This window comes from Melozone crissalis, unplaced genomic scaffold, assembly GCF_028551555.1.
Source record: "Melozone crissalis strain CALT ecotype California unplaced genomic scaffold, PUWL_Pcris_2 ptg000016l_1, whole genome shotgun sequence".
NCBI lineage: Eukaryota > Metazoa > Chordata > Aves > Passeriformes > Passerellidae > Melozone > Melozone crissalis.
In genome coordinates this window covers 34709367-34736999 of record NW_026535794.1, presented here as the reverse complement: position 1 = coordinate 34736999, position 27633 = coordinate 34709367, and the positions used below count along the sequence as shown (strand labels likewise).

Sequence of the window (27633 nt, the reverse complement as noted above, 5' to 3'; positions counted from 1 at the left end):
ACCAAAAATAGTCAATGAAGAAAAAAAAAGACAAGGAAGATATTTTAAAGAGATATTATTTTTTTCTTGATTTGTTGTTTGTTCTAATTACATGAATAGAACTTCCATGTTTTTCAAGCGTCTGCATCCTTTTTACAATAAAGAAAAATTAGCTAAATCAGTAAAAATCAGTAGACTAACAATAACTAAAGATAATGCGCAGTGAGAAAAGTTTTTAAAAGTTAAAATTAAAAAAAAAAAAATTTTTTTTCATATCATACCATACCATACCATTCAAAAATGTAGCATTTTAGTATGTGGACCACATCTATGCACATACTTGACATAATTCCATATGAATTCATGAGTGACAGACATTTGTGTACTATTAAGTACATTGCACTGGATCCCTTCTGATATTTGACAGCAATATTTTAATCAGATCACTCTTTCAGAAATTATCAAACAGAACTCTTCAAAAAATTAATATACTTAAAATTCTGGGTTCCTGCATGTAAACCATACATACTATAGTAATTACAAACTATAAAGGGGTTTTATAACTTAGAAACCATTAAAACTCTAAGCCAGTATAGATCTTAAAAGACACTAATTAAAGTGACTTCAGTGTGGTCAATGCATCAGCTGTAATTTATCCCAATAAAAATCTTTCTCATCCTTCCATTCAACAAAGTGGGTTAAGGGAGAGAGAGCAAAATGCCATGAATATGAAAAGGAATATGCCATTTAAATTCAGAACCAAGCAAAAAATTCTGAGATAGAAATATGAAAAGAATAATTTAAAATAGGAACTGTTAAGGCAGACATGCTTTCCAGTAATGTTCTTTCTGATTAGTATTTTCTTCTGGGTTCTCTGGGTTCATGTTTAATATTTGCTGACATGATGCTAGTAAAACCCTCAAAGACTGAAGGGTGTCTTTTCCCTGAAAGATTTTAAATTGAAACTTAAAACCAAAGCTTCAACTGCCAGCTCAACTCTGAAAGAATTAAAAGCATGTTTAAAAAAGGGACAATTTAATATTTTTTTCTTGCAAACAGGTGAATTTCAGATCAACCTCTTGCACAGAAAAATGCAAAAATCAAGTACCAATAACTACTCTGAAAAACAAAACACTACTCAAGTGCAAAAAGACCTCACGTAATGGATGGCATCCATCCTCTAGTTAAAATATAAAACTATGCCAGAGTTACTTTAGATTTATAAACTAAAAGGAACATATGATTAAAACGGGTAAGACTAAAAAGCTAGGATTGCACATTTTGGTGTGTAAAATCCAAGGAATTAATATTTACTCAATACAAAGCAGCAACAATCAATTAGCAATGAAATCAAGATTTTCCTTTTTAAAACCTATTTCTTCTGCAATACAGAAGCAGTTTTAAATGAGAGGTAGTAGCATTAGTAGTTTAATTTTAGCATTACATACAATTGAAACACAATGTAGATCAACATGACTGTAAAAAGATGGTGCAAAAAAACCTTAGCCAGAAGTTGGATAGCTAGGGTAGAGAACGATTAAAAAAAAACAAAAAAAACAAAGGCTATCTAAGTATGTAAATAAAAAAGAAACAGAGTCATTTCATAGGTTTGAAGAGACAGCAAATGACCATTTTTAGAAAGCTATGCTTGGTTTATAAACAAACACTGATCATGAGTACAAACTGAAATGCTGTTTACTACTACCCCATGCTTAACCTTTTAATCATGGGTCTAGTCTAGAAAGGCACTTTGATTCTTCTCTGTAATGTAAATATCTACAAATTTGGTAGACAAAGTTCCAAGCTTTTATAAGCTTGATACATTATTATTATTATAGTTGTTGTTCTTATGTATGGTGTTTAAAATTACTCCCTCCACCTAAACTAGCCTCACCAAAATTCAAACTTAAATTTCATTTCTTTTGAAAAAGAAAATATGAGAGATCTATTAAAAATTATATCCTTGGCTTAAAAAGAAGATAAATACCAACTACTTGACAATCTAGAATTCTACAAAAAAATTAACTAGCTTAATCTGAAAGTTTGCGTTTTTTTCAGTTTATCAGTATTAAAATGAATGGTTTTCATTAAGTATTTCTTCATACTCGAATTGTAAGGCAATCAAATAAAGTTTCAAAGAAAAATCCAAACTTTGCACAATACCATACAATACTATCTGAATGTAAAAAATACATATTATTATTTCACTTTTCAGTAAAATTGGCTTCAATTAATTGCCATATAATAGCTCAGACGTACTTCTACATTACATTAGTATTTCAGAATGTGTGACGATACCTTCTCACTGGTAAAGAGTTCCAACTGTGATGCCAGTTCCTTTATTCGTCTCTCTTTTTCTGCCAGCTGAATCTGTATGAAAAGAAGATTAATATTCTTGTATTAGTGAATGGAAACTATTTCCCTGCATGTTACATCATGAAAACAAAGCTCCCTGATTAAGTTAATCTTTCAGATGAAAACAGTTTTGTCTACTAGAGTTACATGCAACACATAGTGAGTGTTACTATAAATCCTGTCCAACAATTCTCACAAAGTTTTATCTGCTGCATAACAGCAGTTAATCAGCAGCCTTTTCTTGCCAGTTTTCACTAAACAGTTGTGGAATGTGAAAATTCTGTGTTAAAAACAAGGAGTTATATTAGTGCCACCAATGGCAGGAGGGGCACCACTGCACAGACACAGCTGAAGGTCTGAAAGCCTCATCTCATTATTTCTGAAGAAATCTCTTGGCATTTCATATGTCCCACCGAAGAACTTGAGAGAACCAAAAGCTACTCCTGCCTCAGAGACACTAAATTTGTTTCACAAACATCTACATTGTCTCTATTGGGTGCTCTGGGAGGAGGTGCAACTGACACATTACACAACTCTTCCTGGCTTCAAAATGATGATTTAAATAATCTCTCACTACAAAGGACTATTTACGTGTATTCTAGTTCTTTTAGAGACTGCCTCTTCCCCTGTTTTTCTAACATCTAAGCTCAGTGCTTATCAAATTTTTTCAATTCTGAAATTCCTTCTCCTAGTTTAGGTCAATGGAGCAAAATCTCCAGACTGGGAAAAAAAGCTCACTTTTTCTGTACCACCTGCACCCTCCTGAATTATGGCAAATTTTTAATTGCAGTCAAAATGTTTCCAATCGTGGAACCAATTATTTATTACACCTGCTGTTGAGAAGTTAAACTTACTTCACATTAAATTATGCATGGCAACAGATCACTGCTAATTAGTTAAATAAACTGAAAAGAGTCATACATTTTATAAAATTGAAATTAAGAGCTTTGGAAAGTGTCAGAAAAATATGGCAAATGGAGTACTGAAAGAAACTGTAGAATAATTCAGCATTTTATTAAGAAAAAGTGCTGTAATTCCTAATAAAAAGGGGTTCCTAGTAGAACCAATACAGTCACAGTTCAGTTTAATCATTTTTCATCACAATGAGCAAAAACAGGCAACAGAGTCAACTGGATTATCACCATTAGACTGAGAACCAGCAGAAAAGCTGGTCTCATGAATATTTGTTGCTCTTATGTCATCCCTATTGACCTAAAAAACAAATTCAGCATAAGCACTGCTATCACATAACCTCAAAGATTAAGGCGCCTTGTAAGCTAAAGCTGCCCACTATGCTGCTAGAAGTTCTCCACATCAAATTCTTGCATGATTTTAAAAACAATGGATCACTCCTCCCTCTCTCTACTGACTTCAGGTAAAATGAATTAGACATTACTACACTGGTAATCCAATATAGAATATGAAGAATTTAGACAAACACACCAATCAATCTTCCTGTTAGTATTACAGTAAGTAGCAGGAAATTAGAAATCCCTTGCACTTTTTTTCCCTGTATACAAGACTACATCATTTAGGGGTTTGTCTAAATCCACAGTATTAAAAGACTGATGGCCAGGTGATAGTAGATCTTAGCAGACCTCTTTTACTTTAAAAGAAACATTACAAGACTGTATTGTTTCTTCAAGAGCAGAATTTGTATTTACAGCAAAAATGTATTTAGTGTGTTTTCCCTATAAAAGTTCTTCATTACTTGAACTATCAGAAATAAGCAGCCATGTTAAGCAGAAGTAACCATTAATTGTCATAAATAAAACCTGTAACTTACCTTATACTGATCTTCCATTGCTGCCAGCTGTAATTTTACACCCTCGTTGATTTTCACTTGTTCTTTCCACTTCAGCTCCAGTTTAGCTAATTCATCAGCATAAACACTGCATTTCATCTTCTCATCCTAAAGTAGTTTATACCACGGCATGAAATATTTACAGTCTTAAGAGATTCTCCTTCCCACCCCCAAAAATGTCACTCCATGCTTTTAAAATGAGACCACTTACAAATGGCTTCTACAAGCCTGACTCAAGACTCTGAAATGGTCAGGACCACAGAACACTGCATAAATTATGTTCAATAAGCATTTCTTTCCCTTAGTTTTCAACAAGCTGATATTCCTCTTTAGTTTCACAGTTTCAAGTTTCTTTGTACCCTAATATTACTAACCCTGACTATTCTTTCAAGTACCTCACTTCAATATAAAACCTCTCCCAAGTGACTTTTACAACCTAAGTATCTTTCATCCAGAAGGTCACAGGCAAAGCTTTCTTCAAAAATCACTATGGAATAAACATCCAGCAGAAGCCAATGCAGGCTCTCCATGGACAGGGTCATGAACAAAATTACAGGACAGTTATTACATCCTGGAAAACCTACTAAAATAGAAGAGTATCATTGTGATAAAACAAGACACAAAATGAAAACAGACAAGACAACACTCAGAAACAACTTCTTAAACTGTTCTGAACTTTTCACCAGTGCCACTGATGCAATATGCCATCATCATACACACATCCAAACTGGCTAAATGAAAATCAAGTGCCAACTTTGGTTGAGACAACCAAATAAATGCCTTTATGTATGACTGAGCCCAGGGTAGTTGGCAAAACCCACAGTGTGAAAACACTGTAAAAGCCATGACAGGCAACAGGGAAAAGTTACTTTGCTTTGGACAGTGTATCAGATCAACACTGCCACACTTGTTCCAAACATCAGCTAGATTACAGCAGCCTGCTGAATTTGATTTATAAGAGCTATTACACTTAATGTAAGAACAGAAAGTATTTAAAACCTTAAGCATGTGGACATTTGTTTTACTGTATCTTGGTTTTCCTTGTCTGGACCCTCTAAATACACAGTCAAGAGCTGACTGAACAAAAATGTGTTTTCTAATGTTAAAATTTCTACCATAATCACGGTGTATCACACAAAAAACAAAGGCAACTCAGCTGGGTAGGCCTTGTGGTTTTAAGGCCTAGCACCTACAGCTACTTTTTGTTCAGCTTTCCAAAGCAGCTGTTTACTTACTGCCAACATTTGCTTGCATTTCTTATACTTCTCTGTTTTCTCAGCAATCTCTTTATTCATCTCACGCACTTGCTCCTTCACCACGGATTCCGAAACTATGTCAGGTGAAATGGGGCTAACTGTGAACATTGAAGAAAAAAACAAAAATATGGATTTCTTTTCTTCCATAAAGTTTGTGTAAGAGAGATGACAGCCCAGATTTGAGAGTGCATCAAAACCAGAGTGCTCCATGTTATCCAAAGCAGAGACAATCAGCATTATGTGCTATGTACGATCAGCAACCATACTGGCACATCTGCGTTCAGTTCTCTCACATCAAGAGAAGATCAACATAAATACACAAGTATGTAGTATTTTCCCAAGAAAGAAAACAAAACAAACACCAAAATATGTATGCTATCATTCTAAATACTCTATTCTTACAAAAAATATGGAAGCATCTCAGCAAACTACTTCACCACACACTATCACCGACCTTGTTGGGATTGTTTGTTTTAAAAAACACTTGAATTTACTTCAGACAGGAGGAAACTAATAGAAATTACAACCTTTGGTCTTTACAGACAGCAAGAATCTGTCAGTTATAAAATAACACAGAAAAAGCTAATCAGCATTTTTTGGCATTTATCAATTTAAACTGAATGATAAAATCACAGAATGGTTTGGCTGGAAGGGACCTTAAAGATCCTCTAGCTCCAAGCCCCCTGCCATGGGCAGGGACACCCTCCACTGCACCATGCTGCTCAGAACCCCATCCAACCTGGCCTTAAACACTCCAGGGGATGGGGCATTCTTAAGTCCTGTTCCAATGCTTCACCAGCCTCATAGGGAAAGATTTCTTCTTTAGTTTTAACCTATTACATATTGAAGTTTTAGAAAACTATTTTTGCAATAGCTTAATAGTTCATAATAATTATAAACATTTTCTTATAAACCACTACACCGATAATTCATGAAAATAGGCAGTAGACTTGACCTTGCCATCACATAATCAGAACTTTTCAGCAGATTGATTTACAGCAGAATGTTATAGTGGATAGTCATAATAACATGACTACAAAATTACTGTGGTGTTATAATCATATCAAAAAATTGAGTAAGATTTTTTTTTTTTCAAAAAACTCTTTCTTAGCTTGGCAAAACCATCTCTGTTAACCATTAAGCAGAAATTCAAGAGTTCAGTTCTACTGACATTAAAAAATAGCAACTTAACTGATACATGAACTTATTTATGATTGTTACCACTTGGTAAGAGACAAAATATTCAGCTCAATCTTCACATCTCTAATTAATGTTTTAATTAGAAGAACAAGTCCACCTACTTTACACTACAAATACTATTAGTGACTACTTTACACAGACAACACTTTCAGGCTTATAAAGGCAGACAAAATTTAAGCTGTTGATACCTGGAGATGCAGACAACTTTTTGTCTGTAAGGATGGCAGTAGCTGTCTCAATGTTAGATGCATCTGTCGGTTTCTGTTGATGCCCTGCATTTTTCTTTGTGAAAAGAAATTTTGTTTTGGTACTTGATTAAATGAAAGCCAAAGCACAAAGTAAAGTATCTTGCAAAATGCATCATTTGCTCCAAAATTAGACAGAACCATTCATTTAAACAGTGGGTAATGATAAAGATACAAAAACACTGAATTCTACTAAGACTGAAATTGCTTCAGACTATGATTTTTATCATCTTACTTGATGAAGGTCTTTTCCCCTAGAAAGAATAATTTCTAAGCAAATTATGAGAAAAATCCCATTTTCTAGAGAATCAGTTACACTTTAATTCATTAACTTAAATCTAATACTCCATTAGAAAAATTGAGTCTGTATCAGAAATGTCTGCTGGACTTCTGGAGTGAAAGCAATAAAATCTGGTGTTTGCTGTAAGATGTACAACATTGCCAAAGATAAGGAAGATTTTTAAGGAAAAGCCACAGATGCTCTGATATGACACCTCATTCACCACTGACCTTCTGGATGAGAAGATGAGTTTTTATGCAATGTTCTGTGGATAAGAGAAATACTTAAGTCCGGTTTTCTTAAGAATTCATATTTGTGCATCTTGCCATTGTGCATAGGCCTTTTCCCTGTTTGAGCTCCTCTCCAACTCTATTTTTTACAAAATTCTGAAGAACTCTGCCCTCAAATCTGAAATTGGCTGACAGGTTCGGTTACTAGGTGGGCTAAGACTTATATCATCATTCAAAAGATTCATTTATTTATGAAACAGATCTTGGAAGAGTCCTAAGATTACAAAATACATATGGAATACAACTCCATATTGTGTTGTGGAGACTTCTTTCCCACTTGGCTTTTAAACCCTACTTCAAGTTCTCTATTTCCCCACTTTTGGGCTTGGGATTTTTTGTTGGGCTTTTTTGTGGTGGTACTGGACAGAGGTAGTAATTATGGATTTTCCCAGCTTCAGTTCTTCCTTGAACAATGTAACGCTTATAGGTTCATCCAAACTCTACTAGGCTTCTACACCAGCTACTATAAATTCTATGCTTGGTTTGGACAACTACCTAAAGAGAATCATAGAAGTATTTTCACAAGCAGGTTTGTGAAAGGAAATGGTAAAGAATCATTGCTTACCACACATTTTAATCCTTTTTTAAAGCATTATTTTTCACAGAAGGAAATTAAATTGATTTTGAAATGCTACCAAAAGAGCAAGTGCAACTTATCCCATTCTACTTACTGCCTGCTCTGTAAACTTGTTTACTTGTTTTTGAAGTTTTTGACATTCTTTGAATTTCTCTTTGTAATGGTCAGCAGCCATTTGTAGACGAAGCTTCAGATCTTCAACCTCTCTGCGCAGTTCCTGTTCCACTGCATTTGAAGCTTCCTTAAAAAAAAAAACAGAAACTGTTGTCCCTTTTGTTCAAATACCACTATTTCCTAAAAAGTCTTTTTTCAATTAAAAAAGCATAATGCTCCATGTAAGCATGTAAGTACTGAAGCTCCTGTTTTCTTTCTGGGAAAGAAAGGAATAGCACAAGCAGTAGAGCACAGAGAGAAGCAGAATATGAGCTGAACTTCATTGCAAGCAGGACACACTGAGGGACGTAAACAGCCACTGGTACAATACGAGAGGCAGGTAAAAGAAGATTCTCATTTTATGGGTTCATTAATGTGTACCTGAAGTCTGAATGTATAGGAAAAGTCTGAACACCTTCCAGGGGGTGTTCCAGCTACCCTACAGATACGTATAGCCACACAGCAAAAGTGCACAGGCCACAACTACTCCCTTGCACTCACTAGGTTTCACCTGGGAGTGGTTCCATGGTGCCACTACACTGATACATGAGCTAAACAAACCACATCCAGCAACCAGACACAGGCCATGCTTGGATACTTTCTGCTAACTGGAGGCATTCAGATGACTTGCTACTTCTTTCATGATACATTTCAAAGCACATTTTAAAACACAACTGAAACTCATAGGGAAAAAACATGCAATTCTTTGACATTTTAAATATAATAGCTCTTTTGAGTGCTGTAATATTACAGTATTTTTTAATTGTGTTCAACTCAATATATTTTCTTCTAACAGTTACATCATTACAGTAATCCTAGTAACAAATGAATGCAATACAGTTGTAGTCACTGAAGACCCTTGATAAAGCTAACTTTCATCAAAATGTTGAAATATATGTTATCTCACTATACTTTTATCCAAGACTAAGGTCAAGACAGTTTTCATTACATTAATATTTTTATACTTTTAAGTACTTAAAGCAAATTAACTTTGATTACAAATATTGGAAGGACTTTAAAGAATTCATACAGAATCTATCAATGACAAAAGAACATTATAAAACAACCCAAGTTTCTACCAATATATTTTCTTATTTGAATGAATATAATGCTACTATAATATCTATGTTATTTTGAATCCTCTCCCTGTCTTAATTCACTTAACAGAATTAAGACAGGGAGAGGATTCAAAATAACATAGATACTGCATTATTCTGTGAAAATAATGTGGGGAGAAGTAGATGTGAGTAAGAGCAGAAACCTCCTTTCTGACCAAACTTCCAAATCAGATAACATGCACTTGATTTAAGGTAGTATATTGAATGCTTACAGAAAATTTGATAATTATTTGCACTAATCATCCAGAAACCTATTTTATTCCCAGTAAAGATTTTATAAATACAGATAAACTTCAATACTAAAAATTTACCTGCTCATTTTTCAAAGTTGTGATTTTTATGAGTTCAGCTAAAGCTTCAGCAAGTTGCTTTTTGAATTTTTCATTTTCCAGCCGTGCACTGTGAAGATCTGCCATCGTCTTGTCCCGCACATTTACTGCATCACTCAGCTCTTTTGACATGAGAACAGCTTCTTGTTTGCTAGCCTGAATCTGATCCTCAGCTTTCCGAAGCTGCTCTTTCAAAACACTTGCCTCGTCCTAGGAAAGAGAAGAGATGGAAGAGAATTCATAATTACTTAATTCAAAGCTTAAATACAGGCTGGTAAAGGGATTAGAAACATCTGAAAGAAAAAGCAACGTTTCCTGGTGGCTTTAGCAAAACTACTACATCAAGAAATCAGTACACAAGTACTACTTTCCCCACTTGTCTTCTCTGCCAGCAATGACGTGCAAATTTATTTCACTGTGAAATAAAGGCAAACTTTACTTTGTAGTGAAATAGTTTCACTATGAAATAGAAGTTTCAATTCTGGATTTTTGTTGGAATTTCAGCTTCAATTTTAAATCTATGACCAAAAAAAGTCTGTTTTCCATATCTCTGCTCTTATCACTGTAGGACTCCAGCATCAAAAGCAAAGTTCATCCCACAGAAACACACTGAAAGTATCAACAGAGCAAGAGGTTTTACAGTGCCTACAAATGGTTGATATAAAACACTCTAAAGCAGCTTTGGGATGTTTTTCTCACAGCTCTATTTCCCAAGATCTTGCACAACAAGCTTTCCAGAGGGAAGAGAGAACAAGTAGTAATGAAGAGCAAGCTGCAGCATGTAGCACAAAGCACACAGGGCAACCCAAGAGCCCACTGACCAAGCTGAACTACCAGCCTCTCACTCCTCCAAGAAGGCCAGGATTACAAAATATAATTTTAAATATATATATTTTTTTAAAGAAGCTACTATATAAAGCAGTCACTGCCTCTAGGCTCCCTGATGGCATAATCATCTTATTCTTGAGTCCAGACATAAATTCAGCTATCTCTAGTCCATTACTTGGTAATTTTTTTAATATCATATAAGTTCAGAGGAATACTTATACATTTTGTAACCGTTTCTGAAGATGTATAGACAAATAAATGCCCTGAAGTCCTGTCTCTTAGCCATTTTTACAGCACATGATACATTGGTAACATACTTCAGTAAATATCTGCAGTTTCACCATTTGAGATAAAAATATTAATGATCCCACCAGAAACACCAAAAGCAATTTAAGATTAATAAATGACGTAAATGTTTGGTCACTTCAGTACTAACACATATCCAGTCCCTTCAAAATAAAACACAGTAGTAATTTAACACATTCAGAAACAAAAAAGCAAGAAAGAGACTAAAATAAGATGTAACTTAAGGCTAGACACTATGCCCTTTTTAAACTCTATGTCCATTCTCAACAGTACTACTCTTCCACTTCAATATTTTATTCATAACTCATATTACTTTAAAATAATTTCTAGTCTTTTGAGATCCAAGTGGCTTTGCTGTGAAAAGATTGGCAAGATACACCAGAAAGATGCCTGCATAATCTGACTTTTCCATGCTGGCCTCAAAGGCTATGTCTAAACCGTCTGTCTAATTTGGATCAAGAGCATATTTGTAAAGCAAAACTCCCAGTAAATTTCATTATTGTCTATCACACTGCAGATCAGAGAACAATCTCAGGGCGCAGAAACTGCATTCCTTTTGGATGAAATGGGGGATGATGTACATCAGGAAAAAACACCTAATGGTTATTCTATTGTGAGTTTAGCCTGGCTGGATGCCAGGTGCCCACCAAAGCCACTCCACAATTCCCCTCCTCAGCTGGATAAGGGGGAGAATATAACAAAAGGCTTGTGGGTTGTGATGAGGACACAGAGAGATCACTTAGCAATTACTGTCATGGGCAAAAACAGACTCAACTTAGGGGGAAAATAAATCTAATTTATTACCAGTCAAATCAGAATAGGATAATGAGAAATAAAACCAAATCTTAACACACTCAGACCCCACCTCCTCTTTTCAAGTTCAACTTCACTCTCAAATTCTCTATCTCCTCTCTTCAGCAGCACAGCCAGGACGGGGAAGGGAGGCTGCAGTCAACTCATCACACGTTGTCTTTGCTCTCCCTCCTCAGGGGGGGAAGGACTCCTCACTCTCTTCCTCTGCTCCAGTGTAGGGTCCCTCCCATGGGAGACACTCCTCTACAAAGTTCAACACATATCCTTCCCACAGGCTGCAGTTCTGCATGAACTGTTCCAGTGTAGGATCCCATCCATGGGGTGCAGTCCTCCAGGAACAGACAGCTCCAGCACAGGTCCCCTGTGGGGTCACAGGTCCTGCCAGCAAATCTGCTCCAGTGCAGAGTCACAGCTTTCTTCAGGCACATCCACCCTCTCCAGCATGGGGTCCTCCACAGGATGCAGGAGGCAGTCTATCTCACCAGGGTCTTCACCATGGACTGCTCCAACACCTGGACCTTTTGCCCTCCTTCACCAACCCCGATGTCTGCAGAGTTCTGTCTCTCATGTTTTCACTCTTCAGCTGCAATTTCTCTCTCACAGTTTCCCCCTCTCTCATAGTCTTCTTTAATCTCTTATCCCAGAGGTGCTGCCATCATCACCCGCAGGCTCAGCCTTGGCCAGAGATGGGTCCATTGGCTCTGTCAGGCATTGGCTGGCATCGGTTCTCAGGGGAAGCTTCTGGCAGCTTCTCACAGAAGCCACTCCTCACAGAAGCCACAACCAAAACCTACACAAATCCAGTATAGGCATCCATAGCACCCAACTAGAAGTAAGTCTGAAGCAACCCCATGTGGACCACAGACAGCATAAATATGAGTTCTTCAGCAATTTCACTCTCCTGTTACACCACACTGCTTGCTAATCAGTGCTGCCAAAGGGTACACTAAGGCACCTCTTCCTTCAAAACCCTACTGTCGCTGCAGAGTTCTCAGCATTGTAGCTCGACAGCACATTCACCTAAGAAGTCCTTCAGCAATCTTTCCATGTCTCCTCTTTTCTTCTCCATTACCCTCTACAGTCTCAACACAGCTACATTAAACTTTTTCTTAAACCTCCTTTCATTTTTCACAAAGCTAAAAGCAATGCAGGAGCAGACCACTTTTACTGAACTCAAAAATTACCTTTCCACACATAGTTAATTTCAGTTCATCACGTTAAGACCTCGACCAGCTCAAAAGATGCAATACTAGAACACATCTCAGTCTTTTCATCGTTTTCTGCATCTACAGAGAACATCATAATCCTCATGCCTCTTAGCCTATACTCTGGTGATTTCTTCAACTTCTTCCTTTCTTTTGTCAAGCACAGACAACATTAGACATGTTTATTCAAATCAGGCCAATTATATTGAGTACTGCTTACCTTGTCTGATGAAGAGTGCAAAATAGCTTTCTTCATATTTTCTTTTTCAGCTATTAATAGCTGTAATCTGCCAACCTCCTCTTTATAATACGATATCATGTTTTCTTTGTTTGCATCCAAATTCTTAAACGTCTGGATTTCTTTTACTAGTTTGGTGTTTTCTATTTCTGTATTCTTCAAGTGTATCTGCAATGATGCTAAAACATGTCAAACTTCTTCCACATTAGAACTACTGCTCACCTATTTATTTATGTGCTCACTAAATTCTAATCTATTCTAATTTGAGGCAGATTAGAACTGGTAAAGAGAAAAATTAAATATTTGATATTATCACTGCCCTCTAGCCCAAACTTTCTGTCTAGAATTCTCTCAGCATGGTTACCTAACAATAGCTCCACTCTACAGCTAGAAGTTTAAGCCCTAATTTCTCTCCACATCGCATTAAGTTATTCAGAACTCCTCTCCTCACAAATGCTGGACAAGCAAAAGAGAAATGACCTGAAGAAAACCAAAGAGAAATTAAACTTCTAGTAGTAACTGCCCACAGTCATCCAAGCAAACAGGTCTACATCAGGAATATTAATTTTCAATGACAGCAAACTCCTTCTATATCTGCCTACAATAATGCAAAATAGCTCCTACACTCAAGTGTTTTCCACTCAGACCACAAGATCCGTGTTATTTACAAAGGGATTCCAAGCTTGTAAAATATGCTTTGAGATTTTATAATCTAGGAACAAAAATAATCTTTTAAATACACTTGATCTGTTTCACACAACCTATGGATTTCACTATTTTTGCACATTAATTTTTTTCTGCTTTGGGGGAGGGAGGGTGGCAGTGTATTTTATTCTATATATGGGTGTCTCTCAACACTAGCAAAAGAAATAGGCCATGCCAGTAAAAACCAATGCAATGGAGAATCTACTAAAGCTTCTCAGTGTTATATACAAGGCTCAAGAAGAGGGATTTAGAAACCAAAGTCTGGAGAGAGAATTTAAATTACTAAGAAGTATTTTAGTTATGAAAAAGTGTGTTAAAGATGATCACTTACTGTGTGATGCACTGTATAACTAAAGAATTTTCTCACTAGAATGTATTATTTTTTGTTACTGGGTCTGAGCTTTAATAAACTGGTGATTCATTCTCCTTTTTAGAGACCTTTTTATAACATGGTTGAATTCAGATGCTGTTTTCCTCATTCATTTTTATATGAGAACATCTATAACTACCTTAAAGATATGTTCACAGAAGGTACCCATTTTCTTTTTTCCTTAACAAATTCAATTTATCAGACTTCTCTATAAACCATTATTACCTTTATTTCAAACCACTTCATTCCAGTGTATACAGGTACATGTAATAAAGTTACCTTATAAAGTTCTTTTTCATCCTTTTCTGTCTTTAACACACATTCAAGTTGCTCCTTCTCAAGCATCACTTTCTTCAGTTTGTCCTTCAGACTAAAACATTGAAGAATTAATGGTACAGAACTATGAATACATATAATAAATATGTATTAGTACTATTAAGGCATATAATAAATATTGTTAGTTTAAAAAAAAACACCTCTGGGGAAAAAAGTAAAATAAGGAAGGTAAGGAACAAAAGACTACCTGTCTAACTCAGTTTCTTTTGCAATGGCTTTCTGAGTAACAGTCATGATATCTTCCTCAAGCTGGAGAACCTTTGAAGCAGCCTCATCGTGCTTCTTCTTCAAGTCATTATTTTCCCTTTTAAAATCTTCTGATGCTTGAATATTTTCCTTTTAAAAAAATGCACATAGATACCATTTAAAAAAGTGATTCTTCAGAAGTAAAACATACTATTTGAATTAATGCCAAAATATGGCCATTAGATTTCTTCTCTTCCTTAAAACGTATAACTAGCCCATTTAAAGTATATATATAAATAAATATATATTGAATATTTCTATGCACAGTTCATATATTAATAAGGGGTCAATAAGGAGTTTGTTTGGGCACAAGCATTCAGTTATTCAGAGCCTACCAAATACTTCAGAGTACAGAATAAACACATTATTTCCTATCTTTTGCCTATTTCCTTTAGGCAAACAAACCACTGACTGTCTAGCTTAGGAAACAAAGAACTTTTATTTCTCTTTGTACTTGCTTTTACTTAAAAAGAAGACCTTGCATTTTTTCATACAGTTACACCACAGTAGCAAACCACAGTAAAGACAACTGCAAGCAGAAGGAGAAACAAAAAAAAAAAAACGAAATTCTGATTTAGAGCTGGTTACTACATGACATTCTCCTAGCTAGAACATACAGAACACCTCACATAGCTCAAAGAAGCTCACACAACCATTGTAGGATTTATGGAAGCTGAGATAGAGGATAATGACAATACACAAAACAGATTCCTTTGTCTGAAAACTGACAAAGACAATATGGGAAACCACTCTTAAGTATTGCATTTGTTGTCTAATTACAGTAATGTCCATGTTGTTCTAAGGCAATGGGCAGCTGAATGACATCTCCACTGCAGCAAAACAGCCATTTAAAGTCAAGTTATCTTAAATAAGCCTGAAAATGGGGTTTTTTTTCAATATAAGTATTTTGTTGAAAAAACCAGATAAGTAACACTAAAGTAAATCACACATACTTAGATAATATGCCACCCTTTTTCTGATATTAAAGTATGATAAAGCTCAGCTTATTACCAACCATGACAGTGACATGAATCAAAGTGTAAAACGAGGTCAAGACAGACTGACCAACATACCTAACTACAGCATGTCTTAGGAGCGTTTGTGTAGCTACTAAGGTACAAGTTGTCTTTCTGCTCTAGATTTGGAAGATTAAAGCACTACTTCATCTATTCATTTTTAAACAAAGCTCAAAGCCCTGAAATAACAAGACTGTACTGTTACATCAAGAGAAACACATCAGCCAGACTTTACGAAGAACCCCTACTGACCACATTCCAACCTAACAAACAATGTTTTAAGTACAATAAAATATAATGAGGACTGGGTTTAGTCATTAATTGTCAAGATACACTATTCACAAGTATAATTAAGCCTCACTTTTACAAGCAACTAAACAGAAGTTTGAGCATTATGATTTTTTTGGGGGGGGAGGGGGTTGAGGGGTAGGCAGTATTGAATTGAGGAGTGGCAAATGTATCTGATGACTCATTCACTTGCTACACACTAAACCAGCATGTAGATTTTTATTTTTGTTATATATGCTACATAAAAATAGGACTAATATATCACTACTATTTGAACTCTGAATGGCTTTCTTATGTCTTAATATTAAAAATAATTTTAAGGGATCATGAATGTGCCATCTTTTTTTAAAAAACAGCATTGGAGAAGATAACCCACAACTTTCATAAGCCTTTATTTTTTTAAGAGCTATCAGTTTCTTGCAACCAAAAATACAAATACGTGGTGTAACAAGGGCAGGATATTTTAATTAAAGTCAGTATTCCAAGTAAAACTTGCTATATAACCAGCAGCAACAACACACTCTATAATTGCTTGTCCTCCCCTAGTGCAGTGGAGACTAATTACTTGCTCCTGTTTTGAAAGCCTAGTATAGTAAAAAGTCTATTTCAATGCATATCTGTGTTTTCTCTAAACACCACTTTGGTATAACTGTAACTGTTGTAACCAAAGTGCCTTCAAAAGAATTTAATCTGATACATTATATATACAAACTGTACAAACAGTTCAAACAGGCTGCCAAAGGTAACATATATTAAAAGGAATTAATAGCCTGAAAAAAAATTCTCTCCACAAACAGCATTACAATTGATGCTGCTTTGCTAGTTATTCTAAAGGGACATGGTACTAAAATGTAAAAGTTCCATACTTAACAGATTCTCACCTAATAAACTTGTTTAGATACAACTAAAGCCCTACAGTTTTTTAAAGAAAAAAAAAAAAAGGATTAATTTTTAGATACGACTTGTTATTTTACAGAATTCTTAGTAATTCAATTTAGATGCAGCAACCCCTAGTCCCATACACTGGTTACAGTGGTTTCAGAGCCTGTAAAATTTAAAATGAGTGCTCTTAGACTATTTTACAGGTAAAGTCAACTGTGTTTAGAAGGAGTCTAAAGGGGAAGAATATAATAAACACATCAAATAATGTACAACCAACCTCCTTACAAAAAAAAATAATTACTTTCTGTAATCATTGCTTTAATTCATTTATCTTATCTGGTACATCTACCAATATTATGTATTTTCTTCCACCTTCTTAACAGAGGAATAAAAAAAGCCCAGAAAGAGCATGAATCATTTTAATGAACTGGTTAAAAACACTCAACTATTTTAATGTTATTTTTAATCCATTTACAAATGCAGCTACCCCATCTCCTTCCCTAGAGCTGCAACAGCCATTAGGGTGGAAGTGGGAAGCAAACTGCACCACAAGAGTAAGCAACCAAAAATGACTTAAATCAGCTTTACTGCTGCAAAAGAAGTTATCAAAACAAAAATTCCTGTACCTACTAGGAGTCTCATTAGGAAAATGAAACAATAAAAATTCAATGAGCTCTAAATTTCCCTAGAAACAAAATTCCACTTTGAAAATCCTGATATACCTTCAGATAGGGAACAAGAAGAAATATGGGGGTTCCAAAATCTTTACTGCTGTTCTAAAATGGCAGAAGATTTAAGACTATTTTTAAGATTTAAGATTATTTTTAAAATAATTTTATAGTAATTCCATGTTACACTGTCCTCATAAAGCTATTACAAGCTCTACCTAAAGAATATGCAAAGACCATGTCTGGGGTCATCCTTGAAACAGGTTTAAAATCCATGTAATAAATAAATTTCCATGGAAAAGGACTAGTAATCTTTCATTTGAGAATGGAATAGCCATAATATTTCTAAATTCTCACTTTTATTGGAGAACACCATGGCAAAAATCCCCACATTCAACAATGCAGAACAACATGCTTTCTCTACTTATTTCTTACTTCTAGTGGATTTTTACAACAGCAGTAAAACACTGCTGAGCACAGTCTGGTTAATGGAATGGTACAGACATCTCTTCCCATGATTAGCACATACAAGACATTTTTCAAACATACTGAAGGTAGAGAGAGATCCAGCAGGCAGAATAAAATACTTGAAAATTACAATCCAAGAATACTTCCAGACATGACACCTTGCAGCATAGCAATGGTCAGCATAGCTTTTTATGTTTCATCCTCCCTCTTCATAACATGCAGAACTCCATACCAACCTTTTCAAAACCACCCCACACCTAAAACATTCACCTTTGATTAATGGCTAGTATCTGCAGCCCCTTTTTTCACCTTTTAGAGAATGCATACACCATAATGAAGAGGGGTGAGAAGTTTAAAATGAGCTATGCAGCTCAAACTGAAGAGGTCAAATCACTAAATACAAGGCAATGTATTTTTTAAAAAAAATTTAAAAAAAAGCAAACAAACACCAAAAAAGAAAGCAGCACCACCTTTCAGCTGGATTGATTTATCTGGATGCAATTTAATGTCAGAGGAACCATTAAATTTGATATCCTACAGAGAATTTAGGGGGCTTAGATCAATTATCTGCAGGAGCCTTTTCTTTATGCCACTGACATCACAGCAGCTCCAACAGAACCATGTGAAACACTTGTCTGACATCATACTCTGTTTAAGGACCTCTGAGTATAAATGATGAACACAACGGAGCACCATTGCAGCCAGTGCAAAATCCAGGTCTGCCCATAACACGAAAGTTCTGAAAGGAAGCCTCAAGTTGTAATTTTTCTTTCTAAAAAAATTTCAGCATTCAGTAAAGTAAAAGAACAAACCAACTCCAAATAAAGTCAATGACATTAAGCTTTTATCCTTGTGACTACAACTTGTAATAGAAATACTGCTCTAAAAAAGACTGCAGTCGGTCTATTTCAAAAATATAAAATGTCACAGCGGTAGTACTTTAACTAACATCATAAAGTGATCAAAACTACAAAACTAAGGTCTGCAAGGTCTACAAAACTAAATCTGTAAGAGTTAATCTTAAGTTACATCAGTCACTCAATTACTGTCATGAAGACTACAAACATGCAAGTTTTTGCAGGAGGCAGCTGAAGCATTTACACACACTATGATTTTGCAGCTTGTATTTACATGTCAGAATGTAAATTTCTTAAAATGTGCTATAATTTCACTATAAGCTACTGATTTTGCAAAGTCGCTTCCATGAATACATAATTTGAATTGTAGAATATCTCAAGTTACTATTTAATTTTCCAGTGAAATAATTTTCAATTGCCCAGTTTAAGAAATATTCACACACAGAACAGTGAAAAAAACATGAAACAGGGTTTTCTCTTCATATGATGTTTATATGCACCAAGGGTGCTGTAATTGCTGGTACCAACCTGAGCAAATTCTGAGTGCTTAATTTGTGTCTAAAATTAAATGAAACTGGGGGGAGGTTTGCTTTTTGGGCTGGGGGGCAGTTTGTCTTTTGGACAGTTTGTTGTTACTTAATTTTTGGAGGTTTTTCCCCCTAAAACAATGCATTTTCCTGACCATCAGATTTTCATACATGCAGCACACAGGAACAGTATGAACAGAGCCTGGTTTAAAGAAACACTGAAAAAACAATTGATTCACTTAATTCTATGCACTCAGGCTGAACTGGGCACTTGCACTGCTTACCCATACTGCTGACATTACCACATTGCACAACAGTCTTTTTTTCACTATCTAACAGAGAAACTTCTCCTTGAAATGGCAACTTCTCCTCAAAAGCCAGCTTAAATGAATCCCTGATTTTTGAATAAAATTCTCTAATAAATAAAGCAACTGTGCAGGTAGAACCTGTCAGCAGAATGTGAATTTACATGGATGCCTTATTAAAATTCCCCATCAGATAGATGAATAAGCCCACTTTTAAAAAGTTAAATGGTAAACTAAATTTACAAAAAGCATGAAAGAACAAGTTTATGAAGTCAGTAAATTCATTTCTGCATCAATTTATGCCAGCAGCATAAGAGAAACACTATTCAAATGTTCACAAGATCAAAGGATAAACAGGCAGTCTTCAAATCCATTGCTTCTGACTCAAGCTAAACATAGAAATTACTGCCAGAGGAATAAGACTTGTCACTAGTCACATTAAAGAAATCAGTTTACAAGTGCCCTCTTCCCACTAGAGGGAGACCAATGACTGCAAAAGCATCTTTTGCAAGCTCTGGTCTCTACAAAAGTACAAAACCGGTGTTCACAAAATCGAATAGTTGCAGAGTATCAAAGGAATGACCAATGAAAGACACACAATGACTACTACATGCTTCTCTTCAGCACATAAGACTGAATCTTAAAACAGTAGGCAAGTGCACTGCTGTCACAGACCTTACACACAGTTTAAGCATACACAAAATTGGGAACACAAAGACTTAGAAGCATTCTTATTATGTACAGAGCTATACACATTTTATATTCATAATGTCTAAGATGAAGATTAGAAATATTCATATTATCATTTTCCAAACAAAAACATTCTAAGCTTTTGTTCCATTTTTTTTAAAGTCCGTTCCCTTCAATTTTTAAAAAGGAAAATATATGCAGATAAAAGCAGCATAATAATGTTATTCAACACACTGAATATGAAAGTAAACCAAACACCAGTTTATGAAAGTAAACCAAAGGAAAAGTTGAAATATTAAAAGCAACCTGAAACAGTTCTGTAATTATGTATAATGTGTCATCTTCTTAAGCAAAATAATCAGTGTGTAACTACATCATTATTTTAACAGTGTTATATTGCTAGAATTGCAAGTTGTATATATGGCATGATCCTAAATAAAAGTATGCTACCAGGGAACATCACCCTAGTAAAAACAAACTGAAACACTTACAGAAGGTTGTAGGAAAAAGATGTGACATTTCTGAAACATTTCCAATAATTTCACATTTACTCTGAATTCCCACACAGAGCAGTAACAGATTAAGTTAAATCTTCACACTCAGTAAGAACTATTTTAATGTCATCTGGGGAAAAAATGTAGGAATGGTTTAACTGACATGAAAACTGCTGCAAAGGAATAGTATGCTCTCCTCTAACTGAAAATATAGCAAGCCTATGGCAAGCCCTTTTCAAAAGGCTAAACGAGGGGGGCAGGAAATTTTCATACTTGGGAGCAGGAAAAAGGAAAGGCCACTTATACTCTCTCCAAACTGATTCTGTCAGAAGAACTACATACTGCATTAAGGAGGCCTTGGATAAGAGGAAAAAGATCAACCTAAAAGAAACAGAGACTGAATTTGTCCCTCATCTTACAGTATCTCTTTAGCAGGGTGGGGTTATCAACACAACTTAGTGGTCATAAACCATAAGTACACATTAAAAAAGTGGGGCTGGACAGCATGTTCCCTCTGAGTGCAAACACTGACTAATGCAGAGCTGTGTGCCTTGCAAATATCTTTTTTTCTGTGACAGTGGCAACAACAAAAAAATTTTGTCTGTAGAATCATTCATGTGTTGAATACAATTTTTTTAATTAATGTGATAAAACACTAAAAAAATTAACCAAATCTAAAAAAGCAAAAGCCTTTAGGGACAAGAGTGCAATAACATGTTACAAGAAGATCTGTTTCAGTAACTCTAATAGCACATTATGACTTTATGCCTGAAGGTGTTTATTCCTCCTACCTTTGGTAGGAAATGACATGGCTACCTTTTAAGAAGGCAACACAAAACTGTTTATCTCCTGAACAACAAGGGCACCTTAGCAAACCAGTCTGTAGTCTGCTGTAGACATTAATTTCAAGTGCCACAAACACAGGGACTCTCCTATTTGTAAAACTCAAAAAATGGGAACCTTTTCAATACCTGAAAACATGCACAGATCCCAATAGTCAAGCCTTATGGAGCACTGATTGTATTACACCTGAATAAACTCTTAAAAGCCATGTTCTTAAAAGACTGACCTACTTTAAGCTTATCTCTTCCTAATATTTTCCCTAACCACTTACAAAATACCCCAACTCAGCAAAAAGCAGACAGAGAAGACACCAGTTCCACTGGCCAAAATTCTGTAAGAGTAACTAGGTGTGAAGAGAGGTCATTTAATAAGGAGTAGGAGGGAAGCACTAATTGGAATTAGCTGTGGCACTGTCATGTCTACAACTATCCTATTTTAAGAAAGCAATTTTTAAGAAGCATTTCTCAATGATCCAAACTACTTCTGAGCTATTTCTGAAAACAAAGTACTGATAGAAGAAAATCATCTAAAGGCATATGAATAAATATGAATAAAAATGTGATTTTAATAGAACATGGTTTTTAAGGAAACATTTTCAAATTAGGAACTTGGAGCTTTCCCATCCTGCACCAAAGTAAAGTAACTTAGGTACTACGGTACTACAACTCCTAACTCCTTAGGTAACTTAGGTACTACAAGGCCTAACCACACCTTCCACATTCTGTTCAATTCAATTGCAAAAATATAATATAGCTGAACAATGGATTTGATCAAAAGACAAAACACATGAGGTAAGATACCCATATAATTTCCTCTGAAGAAACTAAGAAAGATTTTCATAAATCGGGCAGATTGGCAAGTAGTATGCATCTAGGGGTTCATAACTCCAGGGCTCCCTTATCACAATACAAATGTAATAAGCATATTTTAGTTGCCAATACATTGGCAGCATAAAGAGCTCTGCACTCAATTAGGATCAAACACATGTGCCTGTACAGACACATGCACTTCCCTGACACATGCAATTACTGCTTTCTAAACACAGTGCTTTGTACTACTGTAGATTTTTTAGAACTTTTTGCACAAGCAGAAATATACTGTGTATTTCCTGATGGAAGTACTTGCAAAAACAAACAAAAAAAAAAAAAGAATGCTGTTAAGAGACTGCACATGGGTTCAATGTAACTTACCTTTACTTTTAACAGAAATACATTGCTATTAATTACAGCTGCCTTAAACTACAATGATAATGACATCCAGTATATTACAATAACTATATTTTCTTATATGGCGTATTCTGTTTTATTAATTGTTGTTCACTTGTCTAATACACTCTAAAGTATATTGGAAGAATTTTAAATTATAATTCCAAAAAAGTTAAACCTTTGCCTAAGTTAAAGATTTTTTAAAATACAGATTTTAAATTCCTCTGTTCCACTTACTACCTATTTTGTGTATTAAAATTTTGTAGAGCATAACTAAAAATTCACATGCATATGAAAAAAGAGAACTAGAAACAAAAGAAGAAAATAAAAAGCCCCCATAGTACTTAGTTAAAACATCCAGTCAAAGGCAAAAAACATATAAGCCAAGCCAAAACAACATGGCCTGCACTAAGCACCTGTGACAATTCTGCTGTTATAGAAAATACAAATACATTCTGATTACTTATCACTTCTAAGATAACCCCCTGTAGTCTAATATGAAAACATCCAAATTAACACACTGCTTAGGTTTACTGCCAACAACAACTACTCACACCACACAAAGGGCACTGGATTGTCTGGGGGCTGCGTTCAGGAGCTGCTCTGTAAGACCTGTCTTAGCAGTTAGTTGGAATGGAGGTGTTTTGTGGGGTTGTTTCGTTTGGATTTTGGGGTTTGGTGGATGCTTTATTTTTCTAAATAAGTCACAAGAAAAATAAAACCTAGGTACTGAAATTCAGCTGAGTGCTGTGCCAGTGCTTCTCAGGAATCTTTAAATCAATCCATTAACACACTGTATGTATTCCCAGCAAACATATATTACATAATCCTGCGATCTACTGCTGTATTTTGTGTACTGGGCTGGGGGGCATGTAGAGTCAGTCATCTTTAAGACTGGAGAGATACATTTAAAGCACTGCTTATTAAAATTTCCAATGTTTAAAACATTAAGTTACTGCACCTGATTTAGTAGATGCTCACCTAATTTTCAGGAAAAACACTCAATTTATATTCTGCTTATATACATAGACAAATTAACACTTTTTCAACTCAGCAGGTATGTTTCTTTTTTTTTTAAGTGAGAAACAGACAATAGGAAAAAAATGCAAAATAAGATGGCATCAAATTCTTAAGAGACAAAAAAAAATTGCCTAAGTTAGAAAACTTCCATAGTATTTTAGCCAGGCAAAGAGCTACATCAGCGTCAGGTCAGGTATCTATTTGTAGCTAAATACAAGTGACAAGTTTGTCACACTGCATTCTCTCTTCATGAAAATACAAGGCCAAAGCAGAACAATAGTAGATTAAAAAGAGAGAGTAAAAAACACAAACTCAAACATTCCTGAAATTAAGTTCTATTTGCTAAATTCTGGTATCTATAGAGGCAAAACTATTCTGGATTAGAGAAGTTCACAGAAAAATGTGAGAAAGCATTGAGACATTTTTGTTCCTATGCAGTCTAACTGTATCCTTGTGTGACAGCAATCAGAACCCCATTTCAGAAAGTGTTTTAAAAGGGAATTGTAAAGCTAACATGGATTGGAACTGACAGTTGTTTTCAAACATTTTTTTAAGTAAGAGCCTCAAGGGACAATGAACAGTATCTATGTAGCTCACTCAGATTTATCCACCAAACTTATATGATCTGTAAATCAATGAAATGTGAATATAAATCCTTCTCTCATTGATTTGAGCCAGTTCTCCCATGCATGTGAAATTAAAATCATTTTTTAATAGAAAAAAACATTTTTCTGAACAACATCTTATCATTTCTTTTCTCCTTAGCCAACACTCCAGTCCATTTCATTCACTGTTCAAAAGTATACTACAAAGCACTAACATTTTCAAGTTCTCTCAAAAAATTCCTGTTAAAGGTGTATGACACAGGACTGTTGACATGTACATACTAGTTCCTAGAAATAGTCTATTAACTGCTGTCCACATCTAAATTATGTAGGTTTCATTACTGCAAATTTGTCCATGTCACCACCTCCCTCCCACATGTTTTTAATCTTTTCCTAGAAATTGGGTTTTTTAAAAAGCAGCAGCTTAAAAACAGATTAAGTCCAACTTTTAGGTGCCCTTTTTATAGTATTAGATTTCCTCCTTACCACACAAGAATTTCAAATTAAGCTGGGTTTGGTTTATGCTACATTTACATCTTCACTATTGATTAACCCTTTAAGCAGATTTTTAGGTTTATGTTTTTTTCCTTTTGAATTGTGAAACCTTTTAAGAGAAGACAGTTACTAGCTACTTTTCACTATTTACACACCTTGGCAGAAGCATTCTCTGTTGATCTTTGCTTTTCATACCAAAAATTGTTACAATTTTGTTCTGTGTTCTATGCAATTATTCCCTAAGGAGGGGTTTTTTTAAAAGCTTTCCTCCATTTTAAATTAAAGTAAGCAAACTTTAAATTATCAACTACTTTCCACTATGAATTCCACAGTTAAATATCAAACATCTGGTAACAGTTGTCATCGATTATCTTACCAAGCCTGGTAACAAAAGCTTTAAATATTTTAGCCATTTTATGACATAAAAGGAATAGTGGCAGGAGGTTAATAGGAACTGACCTATTCTAGTTTAAATGTCTATCAAACTGCTGAGAGGTTTTGATAGCTGATTTTCACAGTTTGACTGGTTCTTGAAAAAGCAGTAATACAGACATTATGAGTCAGTTTTAATCAGTTAAACAACTAACCTTTTGCTCTGCTTGCAGTTGTTCACATCTCTGCTTTTCATGGTTAAGTTCTTTTTCCAGTTGTTCAACTTGATCTCTGAGTTGTGTAGTTTCCTTTTCCAGAACAGAAGTTACCTTTAACAGCTCCTCTTTTTCTTTTACTATTTTTTCAATTTTAAACTGTAAAAAAAAAAAAAAAAAGAAGAAAATAATGGGGTTTGGTAATTTTTCTCCCTTTCATTCTAACCAAACAAGTGGATAAGTAATTACTCCAGTGTTTGAGCAGAAACACAAACTGTGTGTTCCCTGTTTAGGTTATTACAGTTTTCCCCTTATTCTCAAATTTCTGAAGTTTAATTGCTCTTACTGCATAGTACCAGACTACCATTACATAGCATAGTTTGCAGTGTCCTGATTTGTCCTCAATTTTTCCTTCCTTAAATGAAGTTCCTTTACTGTTCCCAAGTGACAGCAACTGTGGAAGAGCTAATTGTGATGATGACAGCTTGGTGACAAAATGACAGCTGACTCTAGAGACACACATTCTCTCTACAGCAGTATTTGCGGAATTTCTTGAGAAAAATGAATATGCACATACACCCCACACCACACAAACACCTGAAAAGTAAACCCTGGAAGATGAAAAGTAAGGCCCGTGCCCTTTCACCTAAAGGGAGTTTATAACAAAGACAAGCAAACTATTTAGTAAGGCTATTCTAGTAACAGAGCAAGGGGTTTTGAAGGTTTTGAACTAAAAGAGGATAAATTCAGATTAAAGGAAGAAATTTTTATGTTAAAGGTGGTGAAATACTAGAAAGGGTTGCCAAGAGAGGTGGTAGATGCAACACCCTTGGAAAAGTTGAAGGTCAGGCTGAATGGGGCTGTGAGCAACCTGATCCAGTTGGAGATGTCCCCACTCACTTCAGGGGGCTGGAGTACATGGTATTGTATAGTTCCTTCCAACCCAAACCATTCTATAGTTCTATAAACAAAGATCATAAAAAATACTTGAGAACTTATTTAATTTTAGTACTACAAGTACATATCTGAAAAGCAAAAACATTCCAGATGTATCTCTGTACTAAACCTCTCATCCCTAAATTTTGAAAGCCATAAATCAAATACATGCATGTATGTGCCTAGATGCACCTAACAGGATAAAATGTCTGATGCCAAAGTAAGGGAACTGCACCGAACAATTTTCCAAGAAGCAATTCTAACAAAAGTTTGCTTGGGTTTCTTGTTTGTTTGTATTTAAATAGGGTTCAGCCTACAAACTGCAACAAGCAAAGGTAAGGCACCTTGACTCTGGATATACAAACACAAGACCAATCACAACTCTCTAGCAAAGAATACATTGCATAGAAAACTGCTTTAAATAAAGTAAGAGCTACTCTAATATATTTAGGCACCTGCAATTATTCAGCTCAGTCTCCTGGGCTCTTAACTTGGGCAAAAATAAAAGTATACTGATTCCATAACTGATTTCATAACTCTTTTTCCTTACAAGCACCATGTCACACAAAAGGTGTCTTCCCCCCCTCCAGGTTAGTTGGTGACTACACATGTGAGAGAAGGGTAGCATCTACTCTTATGTTTCTCTGTCCATGCTTAGTGCTATACGTTTTTACATCTTGATTTGTTTAACCTGTAAATGTTCTGAACTTCAACCAAATACTACAGAACAAGCCAGAAATATATACATTACACAGACACAGTCTTTTCCTACTAGTTTTTTCCTCAATATCTGTGATTGTGTGTATTAGTACAAAAAGAAATACATTTTAAGAAGTTTTGTATCAAACCTCAAGAAGTCCAGCTTTTGTGGTCACCACTAACATATCAGAGTTTCCTTCATCTTCCATAGTGAGCAATTCTTCAACAGGAGAAGAGGTACGAAACTGGAAAGGTGTGCTTGCTCCACGGATTTCTCCTTTGTAAGTCACGTAACAGAACTGATAAAATTCTCCATCATCATTTGGTAGATAATATCCTATCAAAATAAATTCATATTTGAAGAAATATTCTACACAAGCTTACAAGCCTCCCTGTGCAGATAGATTACCACATC

General features: G+C 35.2%; 1 protein-coding gene across 3 annotated transcripts in view; it reads right to left on the bottom strand.

Annotated features, from left to right (window-relative positions):
* Positions 1 to 27633, bottom strand: part of TAX1BP1 (Tax1 binding protein 1) — a 55709-nt gene that overhangs the window by 8281 nt on the left and 19795 nt on the right. Inside the window, exons 4-14 of one of the 3 annotated variants that reach the window (XM_054273648.1) lie at positions 27368 to 27555; positions 25584 to 25742; positions 14575 to 14723; positions 14331 to 14421; positions 12959 to 13144; positions 9569 to 9796; positions 8081 to 8227; positions 6783 to 6876; positions 5374 to 5492; positions 4121 to 4246; positions 2278 to 2349 (exon numbers count right to left, since the gene is read on the bottom strand). In XM_054273648.1, the coding sequence (XP_054129623.1) occupies positions 2278 to 2349; positions 4121 to 4246; positions 5374 to 5492; positions 6783 to 6876; positions 8081 to 8227; positions 9569 to 9796; positions 12959 to 13144; positions 14331 to 14421; positions 14575 to 14723; positions 25584 to 25742; positions 27368 to 27555 (1559 nt within the window). The remainder of the gene's footprint in view (positions 1 to 2277; positions 2350 to 4120; positions 4247 to 5373; positions 5493 to 6782; positions 6877 to 8080; positions 8228 to 9568; positions 9797 to 12958; positions 13145 to 14330; positions 14422 to 14574; positions 14724 to 25583; positions 25743 to 27367; positions 27556 to 27633) is intronic. The other 2 variants (XM_054273649.1, XM_054273651.1) reach the window with 2 other exon arrangements.